The sequence below is a fragment of the Sinocyclocheilus anshuiensis genome, unplaced genomic scaffold, assembly GCF_001515605.1.
Source record: "Sinocyclocheilus anshuiensis isolate Anshui unplaced genomic scaffold, SAMN03320099.WGS_v1.1 scaffold946, whole genome shotgun sequence".
NCBI classification, from domain to species: domain Eukaryota; kingdom Metazoa; phylum Chordata; class Actinopteri; order Cypriniformes; family Cyprinidae; genus Sinocyclocheilus; species Sinocyclocheilus anshuiensis.
Genome location: NW_015540927.1, coordinates 997841 through 1017730, shown reverse-complemented (window position 1 = coordinate 1017730; position 19890 = coordinate 997841). Strand labels below are relative to the sequence as shown.

At 36.6% G+C, this 19890-nt stretch overlaps 1 protein-coding gene across 2 annotated transcripts in view; it reads left to right on the top strand.

Moving 5' to 3' along the window:
* LOC107689382 (ras GTPase-activating protein 4-like) overlaps positions 1-16005 on the top strand; it is a 64365-nt gene extending 48360 nt beyond the window's left edge. For both annotated transcript variants that reach the window (XM_016487343.1, XM_016487345.1), the window contains 13 exons: positions 6036-6153; positions 6731-6884; positions 7025-7089; positions 8969-9081; positions 9192-9384; positions 10968-11105; positions 11364-11508; positions 11763-11935; positions 12907-13044; positions 13209-13344; positions 13858-13978; positions 14209-14264; positions 14734-16005. In XM_016487343.1, coding sequence (XP_016342829.1) covers positions 6036-6153; positions 6731-6884; positions 7025-7089; positions 8969-9081; positions 9192-9384; positions 10968-11105; positions 11364-11508; positions 11763-11935; positions 12907-13044; positions 13209-13344; positions 13858-13978; positions 14209-14264; positions 14734-14861 — 1678 coding nt within the window. In that variant the 3' untranslated portion in view covers positions 14862-16005. The remainder of the gene's footprint in view (positions 1-6035; positions 6154-6730; positions 6885-7024; positions 7090-8968; positions 9082-9191; positions 9385-10967; positions 11106-11363; positions 11509-11762; positions 11936-12906; positions 13045-13208; positions 13345-13857; positions 13979-14208; positions 14265-14733) is intronic.
* The last annotated feature ends 3885 nt before the right edge of the window (positions 16006-19890 follow it).

The window sequence follows — 19890 nt, the reverse complement described above, 5'->3', positions numbered from 1 at the left end:
AAAGCCTCTCTCCACAGAGTATTTAAATATATTCACGCCCAGCAAGGCACTCCATACACAAAAACATGCACATTAGAGAGGCACGGCCGAGCTGAATATAGCTCTGCCCACGATCTCGCAGGATCAGGTCTGAAACGACTCCGTGCTAACACTTCATCGTCATAACAACCCATGTGATTGTTCTGTGACATCCGACAACCCATTTAGAGAGGGTGTGCGGATCCCGCAGATCAAAATGATGAGTGCGTATCTCTGAACGCGCACGCTCTTCGCCGAGACAACGCGAAAGCAGAACATGCCCTCGAGTGTTAGAATCCAAACAAGGAGGCACACAATCCTTAAGGAGCTGCTCGACTCGAGCTCTATCAGCGGGATCCGATAACCCAAAAAGAGCATCTTAAACCCGCAAATCCCGCGATCCGAGTCTTCGCCGTGCCTCGGCAACAGCTGGACCCGAACCGCGAGACAAAAACGCTTGACACTCATCTCTCGAGAAGAGGGATAAATGTGAATAGAGCTGCTCATTGGAAAACACTCACAATGAGTGCATTCAGAGCCCTCGAGCACTGAACGCACAAGCTCCTGACCAAGACACAAGACAGATAGATCCTCAAGTGCCAGAAACCTCTGGAACGGAGGCACCCACTTTCCACACTGCTCACCTGCCTTGGTCTCTCACACGCACTTCAAACAGACGGCTCCTGAAGACAGCAAAGACGATGATGTATTCAGCAGGTGCCCTTTTATACTTCCAGGCAACCTGCCTATGACGTCATGGGCCATGTGGGCCAATAGATTGGCTTTGTTTCACATGTGCTTCAGACACCGGTCATGCAGGCTGCATCCCCCATCCCCTAGGGGGCGCAGCGTTGAGTTCCCTAGAAGGGGAAGCACGTTTAAAATGGAAACCTCTGACACTCTCTGCAAACACATATCCACTGGAGCAATTGCCAGAAAAAGAGAGAAAAAGTGTTCGCCAATATGCTATTATTTTGCAGTTTGTATGTACATTCCAGAAAATCCCTTGCTCACAAATATTTCAATGCAAATACTGCATAACCATGCCACAGCGGGCCAGACAAAAAAACTACCCATAACTTGAATGACTGATGTCTGTCTGTTCTAAACAGATCATAGTCATCTTGGTTTTGAATTGAAGATGTTGATAATTTCGTCTTTATCCAATTTCTTTTCTGTTAGATGACTGATTTATTATAAACATTCAAGGGAGCTGCTAGTTGGAATCCAGACAGACAGAGCTATCGGAGCGGAGAACCTAACATACTAGGCGCAATGTAACTGAAGATACTAATTAGCATATTACTATTGTCATTATTATTATTATTATATAGTTCTAATGAAACACATGACAACACAAATCACATTTAATTGCAATTTCACTTTTTTAACGTTAGTTAGTGTGTAATGTTGCTGTTTGAGCATAAACAGTATCTGCAAAGTTACGAAGCTGAAAGTTCAATGCAAACAGAGATATCATCTTTTAAAATTCTGGCAGTTTAATGCCTACAAAAACGGCTGGTAGGGACTACAACAAGTTACTTCCCGGGTTCGTGACGTAACAAACCCAGATAAATCCCGCCCTCTGGAAAAGGCAACAAAGGGGGCGAGGCCATGCTGCGCTGCTTTAGAGAAGAGGAAGAGAAAACTAGAGGTGCACGTAAAAATCTATTCATATATGAATCGCGATTCTGTCTTCTAACGATTCTAATGGATTCACAAGTTTCAAAATCAATGTTCTAAAGCAGCGGTTCTTAATACTGTTCCTGAGACAACAAAAAACAAAAAACATAGGCCTACCATTAAAAGCCGTGCTTGCACAGGTTCTGCCCGATCCTCTTCAATAATATCCTCTGCTTCTCAATCGGGCTCAAACTGATAAGCGATTTTAACGATGCCGTTGTTTACAATACAACCAGAGCACATGCCGCTGAGGTGAGGGGCGGGACGATTAGACGCGCACTAGAGACGGTTGAGCCAATCATAACCCACTGGGCTAGCTAACCAATCAGAGCCCATCGCCTGTTTCTGAGGGAGGGCCTTCATAAAACACACATGTTAGACTGCACCCCATAAACACAATCAAGCCTAGAAAAAAACAGTGAACCACCCCTTTAAAGTAATTAATGAAAAGAATTTAAATGTTAAAATTGTATAATAAAAAAAAAAAAATGTATTTCCATGGATCTGACTGGGTGGGCAAGCTGTCAATCTGGGTGGGCGAGACCCACCCAAGCCCACCCGTAGTTCCGCCCCTGATTGAGAGGCTTTGGAGGAGAAAGCGATGATCACAGGTAAGTGATACTTCAGTAACTCTAGCTGAGACTTAGCTGAGCAGTAAATCAAATGAAAAATTGTGTTTTTGATTGGTCCAGACGCTACATCACTGTCCTTGATTTGCAGGTTTGTGGGGAATCCGGAATGCTGAGCAGATGACTGAAGATGAAGGGATCATAGAGAAGATCAGGTAAGTAGTCAGGTAAGTTGATGAAAGAAGTAACAACAAAACCAGAAACTGAGGTGGTGACGGGAAGGTGGCTTTATACTGTGGTTGATTAGTGAAGACAGGTGAGGAGAATCAGAACTCTGGTGATTATGAATGAGTCGGTAGGGCTGAAGGATCTGGCATTGCTGGTGACTCCGTGACAGTGTCAAATGATCCTTCAGAAATCATTCTAAGATGCTGATTTGCTGCTCAAGAAACATTTCTTATTATTATCAATGTTGAATGCTTGATATTTTTGTGGAAACCATGATACATTTTCTTCAGGTTTCTTTGATGAATAGAAAGTTCAAAAGTATTTATTTTAAATCTTTTTAACATTATAAATGCATTTTCCTTCACTTTTAACCAATTTAATGCATCTTTGCTGAATACAAGTGTTAATTTCTTTAAAAAAAACTTACTAAGCCCAAAATTTTAATGGTAGTGTGTCACTTGAAATTTTACATGAACTTAATTTAATATAAAATACGTGAATTTAATATTTATTTATACATGAATTTAATATATCACGTTATACATGCGTAGAAAACTTAAGAACATTGAAATTACCATTGTAATTGATAACACCAGCTTCATTATGTTTATGGTAAACAAAACAGCTAGTTTTAAACTTAGCAATATTTTATGGAACTATACTAAACTATATTATATAATATATTATCACACTTTTGTTTTCAAAATGGGCAGATTTTGGCTGCTTTGAACATGCTGATGTACAATCGTCCTTTCCTGCTAAACAGTTTTTACTTTTTTCTACTCTGACCAGATAAAACAAAAACAAGATGGGAATTAAAATGTCACAGCCAAGCCTGAACAAAGGATTGTTTGAATGTATTTTTCTTTTTTTTTTTTGCCCGCATGCAATAACAAAAAGCATGGTTTAATAATCATCTGTGAGTCGTCATGTTTTTTTTTTTTACTCATTCTGATGTCATCCTGATGAAAAGTTCCCATTAAGCTCTTATAATCTCTGGCTCCCCTTGGGTGATCCGCTCTCATCTCAGTGAACAAATCAAGCTGTTGTTGTTTTTGTTTATTTTCTCTTTCTTCTCTTTTCACTCTCTCACCATCTTCTTCCTGATTGGATTTTTGACGGCCCACCATCTGTTGCCTGCTGTTCAGTGACTGGCTGTTATAGCGGCACTCACCACACAGACATGCTCTCTTCCAAATTCCGACCTTCCCTCGAGTATTACCCATCTTTACAGTGAGAGAGCATGTGGTGTATGGAGTGACTGCGTGTGCAAGTTACAAAATATTAATGCTATTTGGAATAACAAAGCTTTAAGAGGGTCATATCATGACAAATCTGACAAATCGTAATATTTTGAAATAAAAAAGAGGAAATTTTAGCTAATTGTAGTCTTGCATTCTGAACAGTTTGTCGGCCACATTTCAGTATGGAGTGTTTTATGAATCATTGTGGCAAAAGTGGTACACAGAGTCTTAAAGCCACAGCAGCAAAAAACAGCTTGTTTTCGTCTAAGATATTAAATCGTAGTCAGGGCAGTGCCATTTTTGACAGGAATGAAAATGAGCCTGTGAGGAAGAGAAGTACACTTTGTTCAATTGATTATACTGTTGTAGGCTGATAGGTCCTTTACATGCAATCTGATAGCAATCACAATATTTACTAACATGGCACAAGCTGATTGGCCTTTGCTGATTATGCAGCAAATGAGATTGCTTACTCAATATTTAAATAGTCTGGTTCAGTATTCGCTGTAAGCTTGTCCTGCAGTGCATCAGAGTTCCTCTGAAACCCTCCACCTCCCACAGCTCCACCTGTCTAGATCTGCTACAGGTTTTATATGTGACCCTGGAGCACAAAACCAGTCTTAAGTCACTTGGGTATATTTGTAGCAACAGCCAAAAAAACATTGTATAGGTCAAAATTATCTATTTTTCTTTTATGCCAAAAATCATTAGGATATTAAGTAAAGATCATGTTCCATGAAAATATTTTGTAAATTTCCTACCGTAAATATATCAAAACTTAATATTTGATTAGTAATATGCATTGCTAAGAACTTAATTTGGACAACTTTAAAGGCGATTTTCTCAGTATTTAGATTTTTTTGCACCCTCAGATTCCAGATTTTCAAATAGTTGTATCTTGGCCAAATATTGTCCTATCCTAACAAACCTTACATCAATGAAAAGCTTATTTATTCAGCTTTCAGCAGATGTATAAATCTCAATTTCACAAAATTGACCATTATGACTGGTTTTGTGGTCCAGGGTCACATATATATCTATTCATGCAACAGCATGTCTTACATACTCACAGCAGCGTGTTTGTGTTGTCTGCCAAGACCAAATACATTAACACTGTCATATCCATTAACATGCTAAAACTTGAGAGTTGACATGGTTGAAATATATGTATATTGCTCCAAAATTAATAAAATTAATAAATTAAAACCTGATTAATTTCCTGTTTACATAATGTTTATGTGAACTGTGTATATTAGAATGTTTCTCTTTGGAAATCAAATGTGGGTCATGTCTTCCCTGTGGAGTGTTTTTAGTGTGGTTTGCAGTGTTCTGCTTATAAAGTGTTTCAAAATGGTCATTTGTGAGCTTTTATGATGGTTTGGATGCTGCCTACGTGGGCAATAGTTTTGCCAGCTCGTATTAGGATTGTGCGGCTGCGGTCAGCATACTTCTGTCAGGACCACTATCGGTATGGTTCTGTTCTGGGCAAGAACTCCCTGCGCCTCCATGCAGCCTAGCATGGATGAGAGCAGGGAGAGCTGCAATAACCCCCCCAGGGTAAACAGAACAGAACTAACATAAATGTATTGCAGATATTGTTAAAGTTCAATCATTTTATGTACACATTTAGAATTAGTCTGATTCAAAGGAGAATCAGAAGCTGAATCCTGACTGACAGAAGAGGAGTTGGGGATGGAGGAGGGTAATTAGCTATTGAGCAATGCGAAAACTGCTGATAATACTGAGGGACCTTATATATGAATGCTTAGATAGGTGTCGTATTCCCATAGGTAGATGGGGACCAGCTGAAGGTCAGCTGATGCGAGCTTGACTAACGTGACCTGCCAGAACTAACGCTACGCTTGATTTTAGTGTGAAACATACATTTCTAAAGCCAAATTGTCTTCAGATGCTTGCCACAATATTGTGTTATTGATATATTATGATTAATATTGAGTTAGAAAACACAGCCACCCACATTCACAGTAATAACATTTACTGTTTGGCTTTTTTTATGTATTACTGAACAGAACAGTGTCCTTAATGGAGTCATTCTGGGTAATATTGTTTGTCTGTCATGCTGTGTTTTACTTCCTGGAAAGTTTTCACTGTGTTTTTTCACTTTGAGTAAGCCCTCACAGCATGTTTTCTTAGGTGAAACGAAAGGTTAAGGGTATTTTTTTCTCTTGTTTTTCATTAAACATTGAACATTGAAATCACATTTTAATCCAAAAAGAGAAGAAGCTATATGTCAGTAACAAAATATTGTTGCGATTCTCTTATTCTCTCCTAGAGGAACTCTGGGTTCTCTGCGGCTGCAGCTACGGCTTCGAGATGAGGTTGTGTTGACATCCAGCCATTACAAGCCACTCACAGAGCTACTCAGCCAGTCGGTCGGCTCTCAGCTCAACGTGAGTCTGATGCCATTTGGACTGAGCCTTATCTCAGGGGATATGCCTGTGCATTATCACTTAAATTCACATGGCATATTCCTCGTAACAAGATAACAAGACATAATTTGGTGTATGGATTGCAAAACGCAGCACTCTTTGTTATCTGATCTCATTTGTATGCATGTGATGGATACTCTATTCGTGCATGCTAACGTTAAAGGGACAGGTCACCCAAAAATTCTCACATCATTTACTCGTCCTTACAGTATGTTGTTCCAAACTTCAATGGCTTTCTTCTATCTGTGGAACACAAAAATAAATATTCTGTAAAATGTTCTATCTGCTTGTTGCCGTACCTTTTGTGTTCCAAAGTCATATGGGTTTTGAACAACATAAGGGTGAGTAAAGGATGACAGCAATTTTTTTTTCGGGTGTACTATCCCTTTAAAATGTCACACAGCAAAACAAGCAATAAAGTAAGCATGTTTTCTGTAGTTAATGGGTTATTGTTTTAGCTCACAGTGTTGCATTGTGTATATCTTAAGTTAATTTTGAGCATAACCTCATTTGAGACTGAAATGACTAATAATTGTAGGGCAACTGGCCTGATTTCATCATGCTGATTGATGAGACCACTACAGCAGAGAGCAGACAGGAAGTAGCTAATAATCTGGTGAAGCTGTTTTTGGGTCAAGGACTTGTCAAGGAGTTCTTGGATGTTCTGTTCAAGCTGGAGCTGGAAAAGACTAGTAAGCAAACAAGAAACATATACATGCGAATTACCTGTTTATTTTGGTAACACCCAGATTGACACCCAGAAGCTTTCTACATTTTATGTGCACTGTCATGCTATTGATGCTATGATTTTCTGTTATTCTTCATTCTTCAGCTGAACCCAACACACTGTTTCGCAGTAATTCATTAGCATCCAAGTCTATGGAATCATTTTTGAAGGTAAAAATACTGATTAATCTAAATAATCTACATGGTTTCTGTGATATTTCATAGTTCAGTGGTCAAAATAGCACATACTTTTGTTGAATTTGATATTATCTATGAATTAAAAATCATGAACAGTACTTTTTTTTTAAATTGTTGTGGGTCCACTATTATTATAATGAATAATTATTATAATTTTTGTGGATCAAACTGACTATAACTACTGTAGTTTTAATGCAATTCAACAAAAATGTCACTATATGGAAAATAGTAAATAGTAACCATTGCAAATGGCAAACAGATCAAAACAGTATAACAAAATTAATGACTTTACATAAACACATTCAAATATACAAATTAAAAACTAAATAAATATGAGAAGACATGATAAATAAATCTAACATGTTTTAATTGTATTAAATATTATTAATTTCACAAACTGTGAATATACTCTATACTTGTCACACTACGGTGTAGAATGAACACGCTCAAAGATGAAGGTTAACAATCTTTAATAATCCACACAAGGTAATCCACACAAGGAAGGCTGGAAACACATATAATCGTCATTTAAGACCCGACAAACACTAACTGAACAGACAGGAACTTAAATACACAGGCAAATGAAGATAATTAACAAGACACACCTGAACATAATGACATAATCAGACAAAAGGGAAAACTAGGTCAAGGAACACACGAGGGAAGAAAACAAACTAAAAGTCCATGTGGTGTGACAATACTGTTATTACAACTTTTTAAAATTTTCAAATGCTATTTCATGTTTGTGCTTTTGGAAACAGATTGTTACTATCCCTAATTAGGCTTATTATTTTGAGCTTTCGGGAATGTTTAAAGGGGTTATATGATGTTGCTAAAAAGAACATTATTTTGTGTATTTGGTGTAATGAAATGTGTTTATGCGGTTTAAGGTTCAAAAAACACATTATTTTCCACATACTGTACATTATTGTTTCTCCTCTATGCCCCGCCTTTCTGAAACGCGTCGATTTTTACAAAGCTCATCGGTCTGAAAAGCAAGGTATGCTGTGATTGGCCAGCTATCCAGGATATCGTCCTCTTTTGGAAGGCCAAACAAAGTAGTTTCGCTTTCACGACGAAACACAGCGTCACACACGGCGGGCTAGAATGAGCAGAGGCGGGTGGGCTTGAGAACGGCGCAGCTGGCGATTTCAACGAAGGAGGCTTGCGGCAACTTTATGCACCAAGAGCTTGTAACACTCCAAAGAGAAAGGAAAAATTGAAATCGCATCATATGACCCCTTTAAAATTGTGTGCAAAACAGTCCCGCTCCCCGTTCAGGCCCTGTTAACCCAGGGTTCCTCAAATCCTGCCCTGGAGGGCCAATGCGCTGCAGAGTTTAGCTCAAACCCTGATCAAACTCACCTACCTGTGATTTTTTAATGATCCTGAAGACATTGATTAGCTTGCTCAGGTATGTGTGAGATTAGGGTTAGAGCTAAACTGCAGTAAAGTGGATCTCGTGGGCCAGATTTGACGTGTAGAATGTGTAATAATTACGCTCAAATCTTTTAACTGATATAAATTGAATATGAAAGCAAGACTTTTGACTTGCAGCATAAAGTCTGATCCTCATTGATGTTTATTCTAGCCATGAATTGCCCACTTAGACAGAAAGAGACCATCTTACATTTTGAGAAAAGATTACAAAGACAAACATACACACACTGATGAATCAATGAATATGTTCTTTTGGATTTCATGTTAAATTAAACTTAATTTTTGCTGTATTGCACATCTATTCCAGCTTAATCCTCCTGCTGTTTTATTATATTTTATTCCAGAAGTTTTCATAATGTGATAATGTGCAATATTAAACAAAGGCACCTTTGTCTTTATTCTCTCATGGCAGGTGGCTGGGATGCAATATCTGCACAGGCTTCTGGGCCCGATAATAAACCGAATCTTTGAAGAAAAGAAATATGTAGAACTGGACCCAAGTAAACTAGAACTGAAAGAGGCAGGGTAAGACAAAAAAAAAAATTATAAAAATATGACTCCTACCTCCATTGAGCTTTTTAATGATTTGTAAAGGTCAGTTTCTCAGAATTTTTCCTGTTTTTTTGGTATTGTAGGTGTGCAGGTTTGCACCGTCAGCAGACTGAGTCTGATATTATTCAGCAGAGCTCGAGCCTCCTGCAGTCGTACCTGTCTGAGCTGCTCACCTCCATCCTGCAGTCGGCCTCCTACTGCCCCCTGCTTATCTGCCAGGTTTTCCATCAACTCTACCTCAGAGTGCAGGAACGCTTCTCTGACCCAGAGTACTGGGTCAGTCACATTCATTTTCAAAAACAATATTTAAAAGGTCACCCGAAACAGTATGGGTTCTCAAAGTTTGTCTTTGTGTCCTGACAATTCACTAAAAATGTAAATATGTCCAGAGTTCAGCTGTTTTCCAGCCCAGAAAGGCTAGAGCCTTACTAGATTAAAATTCAGATTTAGGGGTGGACTATTTTGGACTATTTTGTACCATCTTAAAATGAGACATTAAAGGGATAGTTCACTCAAAGATGAAATTTCTGTCATCATTTGCTCATACTCATGTCGTTTCAAACCTTTCAACTAGAGTCAAGTCAAGTCACCTTTACTTTTATAGCACTTTGCACAATACAGATTGTGTCAAAGCATTTTGCAGTGATTAACAGTAAAATAGTAGAAATATCGGTATGACTTTCTGGCATCTAGAAGATATTTAGAAAAATGTCTGTTTTTGTTTTGTTCATACAATGAAAGTCAGTAGGGTCTACAGTAGTGTTGTTCTGGACCTCACTGACTTTCAATATATTGACGAAAACAGTTCTTCAAATTGTCTACTTTTGTGTTCCACAGAAAGAAAAAAGTCATACATGTTAGGAAATAAATAAACTGTGAAAATGTTCAGTTTTGGGTAAATTATCTATTAAGTAAATACATTGTAGTCAGGGTCAAATATTAATGGGGGCTTAGGGAAAATTATTATTTCACAAATAATTGCAAAGAAACAGCAAGTAACACGTTGAATTTAACATGAAATTTTGAAGTAGAAAGACTAAAATATGATCTTGTAAAATGTACTCCAGTAATCTGTTTTATTTAAAATTTCAAAAATCCTTTTTACAGTGTAGTTAAGCAATATCACACCAGCAAGAGTGCTGTTTTCCCAAATATCAGCACAATTGCAAATGTAATATTGCTTTTATAAAACAGTTCAATAAACAACAAGTTAATATTTAGTGACTTACATTTTTAACACAATATTGTCTGTTTTTGCTCAATTTCGCCAACAAAAATAGTTCCAAACAAAGCCACAGCTGAACCGTTGCAAGTCTCCAAGCAGCTCACAGCAATGTTGTTACAAAATTAATCTGCGTTTTTGAACAAATCGGTTGAGTGACTAATTCAATGACTCATCGCAGTGACTTGCTTCGTTCCTGAATGAATGAGCCGCTTTGAACAAATTGGTTGAATAAATGATTCAGTCATTCATTAAGACAGTGTCGTGCCATCACTTCCTGGTGGTTTCAGCTTCATATTTAAAAGTATTTCATTTTTTAAATAATTTCATATTTTACTCGAAATTGTATATTTAAAGCATGAATCTCATAACATTAATTATGAAACTGTAAAAGCAGTATAATGCATTCGTGCAGTGCAAAGATGGATTTTGTTGATACTGATTTCATTTGATTGGTAAAAGCCCTATAGAAAGATTTGACATAAAAGATCACACATACATTTAAAAAGGTAAAAAAAGAAAGATGTCTCTGGAAATAAATCCTAGGGGGCAGATATAACCCTTGAATCGAAAAATTGTAATGGAAAACTATTTAGATCACAATACTTTTATGACCTGTTTGTATATTCTTCCTCAGAAGGTGAAGTTCATTGCTGTGACCAGCTTCCTGTGCCTGCGGTTCATCTCACCTGCCATCATGTCTCCAAAACTATTTCACCTGCGAGAGAAACATGCTGATGCCCGTACAAGCCGCACACTCCTGCTACTTGCCAAAGTATGATCCATTTTCAAGGAAACCATTGTTGTGAATACTAGTAACATATTAACATAGTACCTTTGTCCAGCTTTCATATCACTTTAACATAACACAAATTCACTTAATGGTGAGTAAGATGTTGCACTCACTGTTGCAATAACATCCCCTATTGTGGTCACATTATATTCATGGATTATGACCTCAGGACATTCAAAGACCTCATTATGGTTAACATTCCCTTTTGCGTCATTGTGACTGCCTCGTGTGTTTCCTCAGGCCGTGCAGACCATTGGGAATATGGACACTCTCGCATGTTGCTCTAAAGAGCCATGGATGGTCTGCTTGCAGCCAGCCATACAGCAAGGCATCACACAGCTCAAAGACTTCATCACCAAACTGGTCAGCTGCCACAAGTCAGAGGGTGAGCTGCTCTAGATTAGTCATTAGATGAAAAATTGAGTGGATTCCTAAGACTCATTCGTACCTGTCATATCCGATCAATCTTTAGATAATTAAGCTCGTTTTTTTTTTTTTCTTCTTGTTGAAGCTGCAGTTTTAATTGTGTAGTTCATCCAAAAATAAACAGACTCTTAAGAGATGGAGAAGATGGTCGAAACCCTAATTTTATTCACTTCTCTTGCTCTCTCTCTCTTGTTTGCTTTCTTTTTAAAACAGATCTTGAGCTTCAGACACGAATGAGCCTCCAGTGTGGCACTATGGAGAAAGAAGGCTTCCTTTTCCTCCACAGGACCAAGGACAAGTGCATGCCCATGAAATCACCCTTTAAGAAGTACTGTGTCACGCTCAGTAAAGACACTCTGTCGTACTCGCGGACGCAGCACTCTAAAGTGAGTAGCAGTGATTCAGGTTTGAAACTGTTTTTCCATTTTTTTCCCACTATCTATCTATCTATCTATCTATCTGTCTGTCTGTCTGTCTGTCTGTCTGTCTGTCTGTCTGTGTGTGTGTGAGTGTGTATATATATTCATTATTTTTATTAGATATATTTGATATATAATTTAGTTGAACTTGAGTGAACATTACTCTGCACTGCATGTCCTGACTCTTAATGGATGTTTTTTATTTTACTTACAAATAACTTTCATGTATAGGTCTGATCCTAAAATAATAAAATCCATTATAAAAATTAAATATGATTTAATTGTTAAATTTTTTGAAACTATTACACTCTGCACTATGATTATTTTACTATATTTACGCTGTTATAAGTTTATTAAGTTTTATTAAGCTTTTATTTTATGTTTTTACATTTTTATTTTTTCATTTTTAGTAATTTTATTATGTGCGTTTGTCCTTTTTTATTATTATTTTGTAAGTATTTCTATTTCTATTTAGTCTGTTTTTGTCTCGGTTTTAGTTTTAGTTCAGTTCAAGTTTTCCTGTATTTCCAGTTTATTTATTTGCTTCCCCTTAAACATATTTCAGTTAGGTGCAAAGGCAACATTTCTCCTTTTCGTTTCGTTTTGCATCTAATATTTATATTTTAGTTTACGTCAGCATTATTTTAATTAACTAAAATGTTTTCAATAATTTGCTAGCAAAAATAACCGTCTAAACATGAAATAAACAATTTCAATGTTGTGTCAAAATATTCCATATGAATTCCCTCAAATATTTTGCATTATTTCCATCATGATCAACTGTTTTTCAGAAGATGGTTACAGTGCCTGGTTACAGTGTAAGTGCATACTTGAGATGAAATATGAGTTTATTTTCTAAAAGCAGCCAAAAGTGTCTATAGAAACACCCATACAGTATGTAAGATAAATGAAATAGACTGTGGTCTCTGAATCTGCAGAAGAGCTCGTTTATTTCGCTGCCAAAGATCCGGGCAGTAGAGAAGGTGGAGGAGAAGTGCTTCGGCAGTGCCAACGTCATGCAGATTATCTCAAGTGAAGACTCTGGCCAGCAGGAGACCCTGTACCTCGACTGCAAAGTTAGTATTACACTGGATTCACAAATAAATCGTGAATGTGGTTATTCATAGGCACTGACTCATATTTGTTTGTTTGTTGTTGGTGAGCTTGTAAGAATGGGCTGTGAAAAGGGTTATTTGATGTTTCATTGTTTCATACTCTTTGTCTCTCTGCGTGGCTGTAGAGTGTAAATGAGTTGAATCACTGGCTGTCTGCTTTGAGGAAAGCCTGCAGCCACAACACAAACACTATGAGCTGCTACCATCCTGGCATCTATAAAGCAGACAGATGGAGCTGCTGCCATCAGAAGGAGAAATCAGGTACTGCAAATATTAGATCTAACTCTTTTTGGGCTTTTTTAAAAAGTTTTTTTCTTTTTTTCTCTCTCTTATGTTCAAGAAGGCTATATTTGTTACAGTGAAAACAGTAATATTGTTAAGTATTATTAATTTAAAATAACTGTTTTCTATTTTAATATATTTTAAAATGTAATTTATTCCTGTAATGGCAAAGTTGTATTTTCAGCAGCCTGTAGTGTCTTCAGTGTCACACGATGCTTCAGAAATCATTCTAATATGCTGATTTGCTGCTCAAGAAACATTTTTATTATTATTATCAATGTTGAAAACAGTTGTGCTGCATAATATTTTTGTGGAAACAGTGGTACATGTTCTAGAAAGAAAATAGAAATAGTAGAAATTTGTAAAATTATAAATGTCTTTACTGTTACTTTTGATCAGTTTAATGTCCTTGCTGAACAAAAGTATTGATTGATCTCTTTTATTTTTTTTATCTTTTTGTCTAAACTGCACTGATAAGCTCTTTGTTCATAGACCCAGGCTGTGATAAAACCAGGCATGGAGTGACTCTGCAGGAGTGGTACGACCCACTGGACGCAGACCTGGAGGCTCAGCTCATCTACCAACGTCTCCGTAGTGTCAAGCATGCTATGCGGTACTGTAGCATTAACATACTGGGCCTGTGTATACATTTATGTCAGCTGAAAGGATTGACATCAAACACATAATTCTATACAATAACAATTCAGTTAGAATTAAATTGTATGCAACAGTTCATTGTGTTTATACGAATCAGTTTTGTAATACCTTGTTTTTGTCTAAAATCCATGCCAATTAGCTATAAGTCCAGGTCATCTAAAAATGATATTTGTACTTTTTTTGCAGAGATAAGTATAAGTTGAGAGAGCAGCAGAGGGTTCAGGAGACAGATTCAGTAAGAGGTACGTTTTCAAGCCTGCTTTCTTTCAGTGTTGTTATCATTAACTAAAACTATTAAATACTGTTTTTGGTATTTGAAATAAAATGAAATACATATTGAATGGAAAACTTAAATTGAAAATTATAAATGTTGTCTTGACAAATGAAATAAGTTGAAGTTATACGTATTAAAATGACTAAAACTCAAATTGAAACAAAAATAAATTGAAGCTAAATAGAAATATAAAAAAATGACAAATGCACAAATTTAAAATGACAACTGAACATATAAAAATAAAAGCTAATTCAAAATATCAATAAATGCTATAATAATATTTAAATGATATATAGTAAAATAGCACATTAAATGCATCCTCCATTCCATTTAATGATTAGTGTCCATGTTAAAACACAACTCACGTGTATTATTTCCAAGTACTCTTTGTTCTACTGACGGCTTCTCATAAATAAAGGACTGTTTTGATCTTACAGACCAGAAGAAAGTAGATGGACTATCAAAGCTCTTCAGTATTCTCCAAGACCTACATGACGCACATGCCGCGGTGGAGGAGGAGGAAAGATCGAAGAATAAAAATGTTTTCTTGGAATTACAAACGTAAACAAAAGGACTTTTGTCTTTAGCTGGTTGCATTTCATAATTCACAGTGTTATTCAGTCACTGAGCTCATCCGCAGGCTTCAAATCTGCTGTTATTTCACACATAGATGAGAAAAGAAATACTGTACAGTAAGTCTGATTTGTTCTTGTATTCTTGAACTTTTGAATCAGTTCTTGGTGCACAGATGGATATTTAGAGGGCTGCGATTACAATCCCTTTATTAAAGAATAGTTGTGGTGTGTTTGCTATGTATTTGGTAACAAGGTAAGGACAGTGTTAACTTACTGCAATGATTCAAGTGGATTGCTATCTCAAAAACTTCTGCAGCTTTTACATGCATGCAGGCAAATTTGTTTTAACTGTAATGATTTTCAACATTAACTTCAACTAATCAGCATTCTTCATTTAACGTGCTTTTGACTTTAAAAAAGCACTGTGGATCTGCATGTCAGCTCTTCCACCATGTAACCTTTCCTTAAATCGGTTTTATTAAAATGCTTAAATAGATTTGAAAGATGTTTGTTTTTAATTTATTTTTCAATTCTATAGGTTGATGGCGAGAAGAGAATGAGTTTATTCTTAGATCTGAAACCAATACAAAGCTGCCATTCCTGCTGTCTCAATGACTTGTCTCTATGTCATATTTTGTTGTTATGTCTTCTTATGATATAAACTGTAAACTGTGTATTTTTGTCATTTTTAAATGTGGAACATTACTTTTTTTTCCTAAAAAGTGTTGTTGTTTAGTATTTCTCCACTAGGTGGCATTACAGTGTTTCTTATTCATAAGCTGAATTTAGGCCTCATTGGCAGTACAGCAGAGCTTGTAAACAAAAAACTCTTTAAATTCCAGTTCCAGAAAATTATCAAGAACGTCTCTATTGGATGGTATGTTAAATTCCTAAGCAGCCATATTTAATTATGGCTGTAATTTACTAATTTTTAGTAAATATTACATGCACTACACAAATCTCTTGAGAACAGTCTGCATTAACATAAGTGTAAAATTATAAGACGATCATTTCAGACTTTTTTGAGGTTTAAACAGGTCGTTTTAACCCTCAACTATGTACTTTAACATTGCAATTACATTCACAATATTTAATTTGTATTAAGGGGACATAGACAATTCTGTCATCATTTACTCGCCCTAATGTTGAAACCTGTATGATTTTCTTTCTTCCATACAAAATATATTTTTCCAGAATCTCCATGCTGCAGTTATACAATGCCTAAAATCATATGAAAACTGTGGTGTAAGCTATTCTGCAAAAAAAAAAAAAATCTCATTGTATTCCATGGAAGAAGGTTTTGCGTTTATGGCTTTGGATACTCTGCGTTTTGGAAATACAACTGGATGTCTTTTTATGGTATATGATCAATTATTTATTAAACATATTCGTTGACGATATGACCAAGTCAGGCAATATAGGGCAATATAGATTATGATTTGAGTATATTATTCATTGAGATATTTGGACCAGTGTTCTTTCTTTCTTTCTTTCTTTCTTTAATTATTATTGTTTTTATCAGTTTTTTTGTGTGTGTGTGTGTGTATATATATATATATATATATATATATATATATCTATATCATCATTCATTATTCATTCTTACACTCTCAGAAAAAAAGGTACAAAGCTATCATTGGTGTGGTACCCTTTCAAAAAGTAATAATATGTACACTTTATGTACTAACATGTACGTTTAAAGTACTAATATGTACCATTTAGGGGTAAATAAGTTACAAAGATGTACCTTTTAGCTGTACCGACCCAGTGACAGCTTTGTACCTTTTCTGAGAGCGTAGGCTTCTTGTTATTAGCTTAAGACTGATGGTTTGAGTATGTTATTATCTGAGTTTTTATAATTTTGCATTTAAAGCTCCTGTTATTAAAGAGTCAGTTAAAGTGGCGCCTTACGTTTACAAGAAAGAATGTGCTTCCTGTTTTCTCTTCAGTAGTCATCTGAAACATGACCAGCCCTCTCTGTTATTTTCTCTCTCTCCACTTCTCTCTGTTTTCCTCTCCCTGTGTTTTCTTTTGAGGGAAACACATTATTGTTATTAAAGACAGGCACTATTATTTCACATGCTAAAGAGGAGGCAATGGTTGGAGGAGATTTTTTGGTAGTACAGCTGAGCTGTGTTTTCTATTGTTTATTTCGGATAAGAGAAATAATTCTGTTTATTTTGAAATGGGAAGATAGCAGCTGTCCAGCAGATGATTTTCACTCCAAGGTTCTGGTTATTTTCAGTAGTATGGCAGAATCATACATTTCAGGTTCTACTTTTCTGACCTTTTCTTACCCATTTCAAAAGTATTTTAAGCATGTTTTAATTTCCTCATGATCATGTTTGTGGAAGTGTGTTCATGCACAAATCAATAAAAAAAAAAGGCATGAAAAGCAAAAGAGCTCTCATTCTTTTTGTCTGTTACCTTTTTTGTATTCCCATGAGGAGCATCTGTGGCACTCAAGTGAAAACCTTAAAAAAATGTATATTATGACAGTAACGCAGGTTTTAGACTTTGAAAGCACATTCCACAAATATTGGTATCCCATTTATATATTTATTATTATTATTTTACTTTATTTTTAGCACACATGGCAATTTGCCATGTGTGTGTGTGTGCGTGTTTATTTTAACTATTTTATTTCATTGTGATTCCATTTTTAAGAATCTGAAGATTACGAGTCTGTAATGTGGGTAAGTAACTGGTTTAAAAATTCTATGGCTTAAACATGTTTCTATGTACCTGTTTAAAAAAAAAAAAAAAAAAAAACAGTCCTTAACGTTGGGATAACTGTTGGGATAACTTCCCTCCCCCTGGTAGGATAATAAACTGCGTCCTCCAAAACTGTAGTAACAGGAAGTAGGGTACTCGTTTCGTGCGAATCGGTTCTTTCGAACAGTTAAAGCATCAGTTAAACGCGATTCAGTACTGATTCGTCATGGTCCCTGTCATCCCGGCATGGTATGTGCTACTGCATACTCTAAATCGTTAAAATAAAGCCAGTAAGGAACATTTTTCTGTTTAATATGTTATCGATTAAGTTAGATTACAAAGGGTGTAACAGTTATTTTGTCTCAGTGTTCAATTTACTGCAGCCAAGATTCAGCTCATAAAATCAAGTGACAAAATTAACTTAAGCCAGTGTTTGTTAATAAAACTGCCATTTAACTTAGTCATAAACATATTTCCATTGTTTTACCACTGCTATCATTTGAATCATATAACTTTTCGCTCATCAAATGAATGCGATTCGTTTCGAATCGGCATGAAAGTGACCATTCTTGAGTTGTTCTGACAAATTTAGTCCGATTCGTGAACACCAGTTTTGTTCACACGATTCATTGAAAAGATTCGACTCAAAAGAACGATTCGCAAATCGGACATCGCTAAACCAGACCGCCTGCCTGAAGGCTTTAGCCCCTCCTTCTTTATGACCCTCATCTATTCAGCAACCATTTCGAGAGGGTCCTCACTGTAGAACACAAGATCCAGGGGGCGTGGTTGGATCCAGATCCAACTCCTCCCACCCACCGATCTCCACCCCTAAACCTACCAATCTCCACCCCCTAGATGTGGATCCAACCACGCCCCCTGGATCTTGTGTTCCGGGGCATCTGTGTAAAAGAGCTTAGCTAAAATGTGCAGTAGCCCCTCACTGCAGAACACAAGATCCAGGGGGCGTGGTTGGATCCACATCTATGGGGTAGAGATGGGTAGGTTTAGGGGTGGAGACAGGTAGGTTTAGGTATATGTAAGGTGGGAGGAGTTAGATCTGGATCTGACCACGCCCCCTGGATCTTGTGTTTTGCAGTGAGGACCCTCTCAAAATGTGCTGTGGCAGAGCCAGAGGGGCGCTGCACCCCTGACATCTGATTGGCCACCCCAAAATTTTATATGCTACTATTTCATTTTCTTTGTTTAATCGTACTGAAAGAAGCATTTATTTTAGCCTTGAAATTGCACTTCATCTCATGTGGTGTAGGCCTTTGCCACACGATCATTTTCTAAAGGAGTGAAAAACATTTCAGAGCAAAGACTGACAGACAGCAGATTACTTTTGTATATATGAAACAAAGTCTCAGCATTCAATTTCTGTTAGTTTTATGAAGAATTTCAAACGATAAATGTTTTGTGTTTAGTGACGGATCACGTGCTCTCCCGCTTTGCCTCAGTTCAAGCGAAGCAGGAGTGCATTATGATTAGCATTAAATAAACATGAATGAACATCCGAGGTACAGTACAACTCACTGAAAACACTGCTTGAAAACACTGTAACATAACCACAGAAAATCCATTCAGTGTCCATAAACTAGCGAGAAAAATGTACACTAGAGAGGAGAATTTCGCAAAAATTACACACGTAGGCTATTATATTTTTACTCATATAATTACTCTTTTTCATTATAATTAATAAAATGTAGCCTGTAGATATAACGTTATTATAAATTTGGTCTAATATGAACTTGTATACAATCAATTGATAGGCCTACTTTTAACCTGACAGTGTTCCCTATATAGACTACCTTAGTTTAGAAAAATTGAGAAAAAAAATATCATTTAATCACAAGCTTATTAATTATTCCTGAATAGCTAATTCTCACTCAAAAGTTGGCAGCCCTGTTTGAAGTTGAAGTTTTAGGTTTCCTGAACAACATTTACAAAATTCACTGCATAAGTTAATGTTAGATCTTTTGCCCCAATCTCCGGTTAATCAGAGTTAAGTTCCAATAATAGAATTTGAAGTTACAGTAATGTGAAGTAATCAGCAATCGTAGGATTTATTCATGCTTTTTTTATGCCAGGTTGGAGTTATTTGTGAATACATGGTCTATGGACCCCCTGAATTTGACTTGACCACCCCCTGGCTATAAAACACTAGCTCCACCACTGGGTGTCTGTGAGCCTCGCATCCTGTCCCACTCTCACTGAAGCTCAGCATCCATATTTTTCACATCCGTGTGGGAGAGAGAGAGAGAGAGAGAGAGAGAGAGAGAGAGAGAGAGAGAGAGAGAGAGA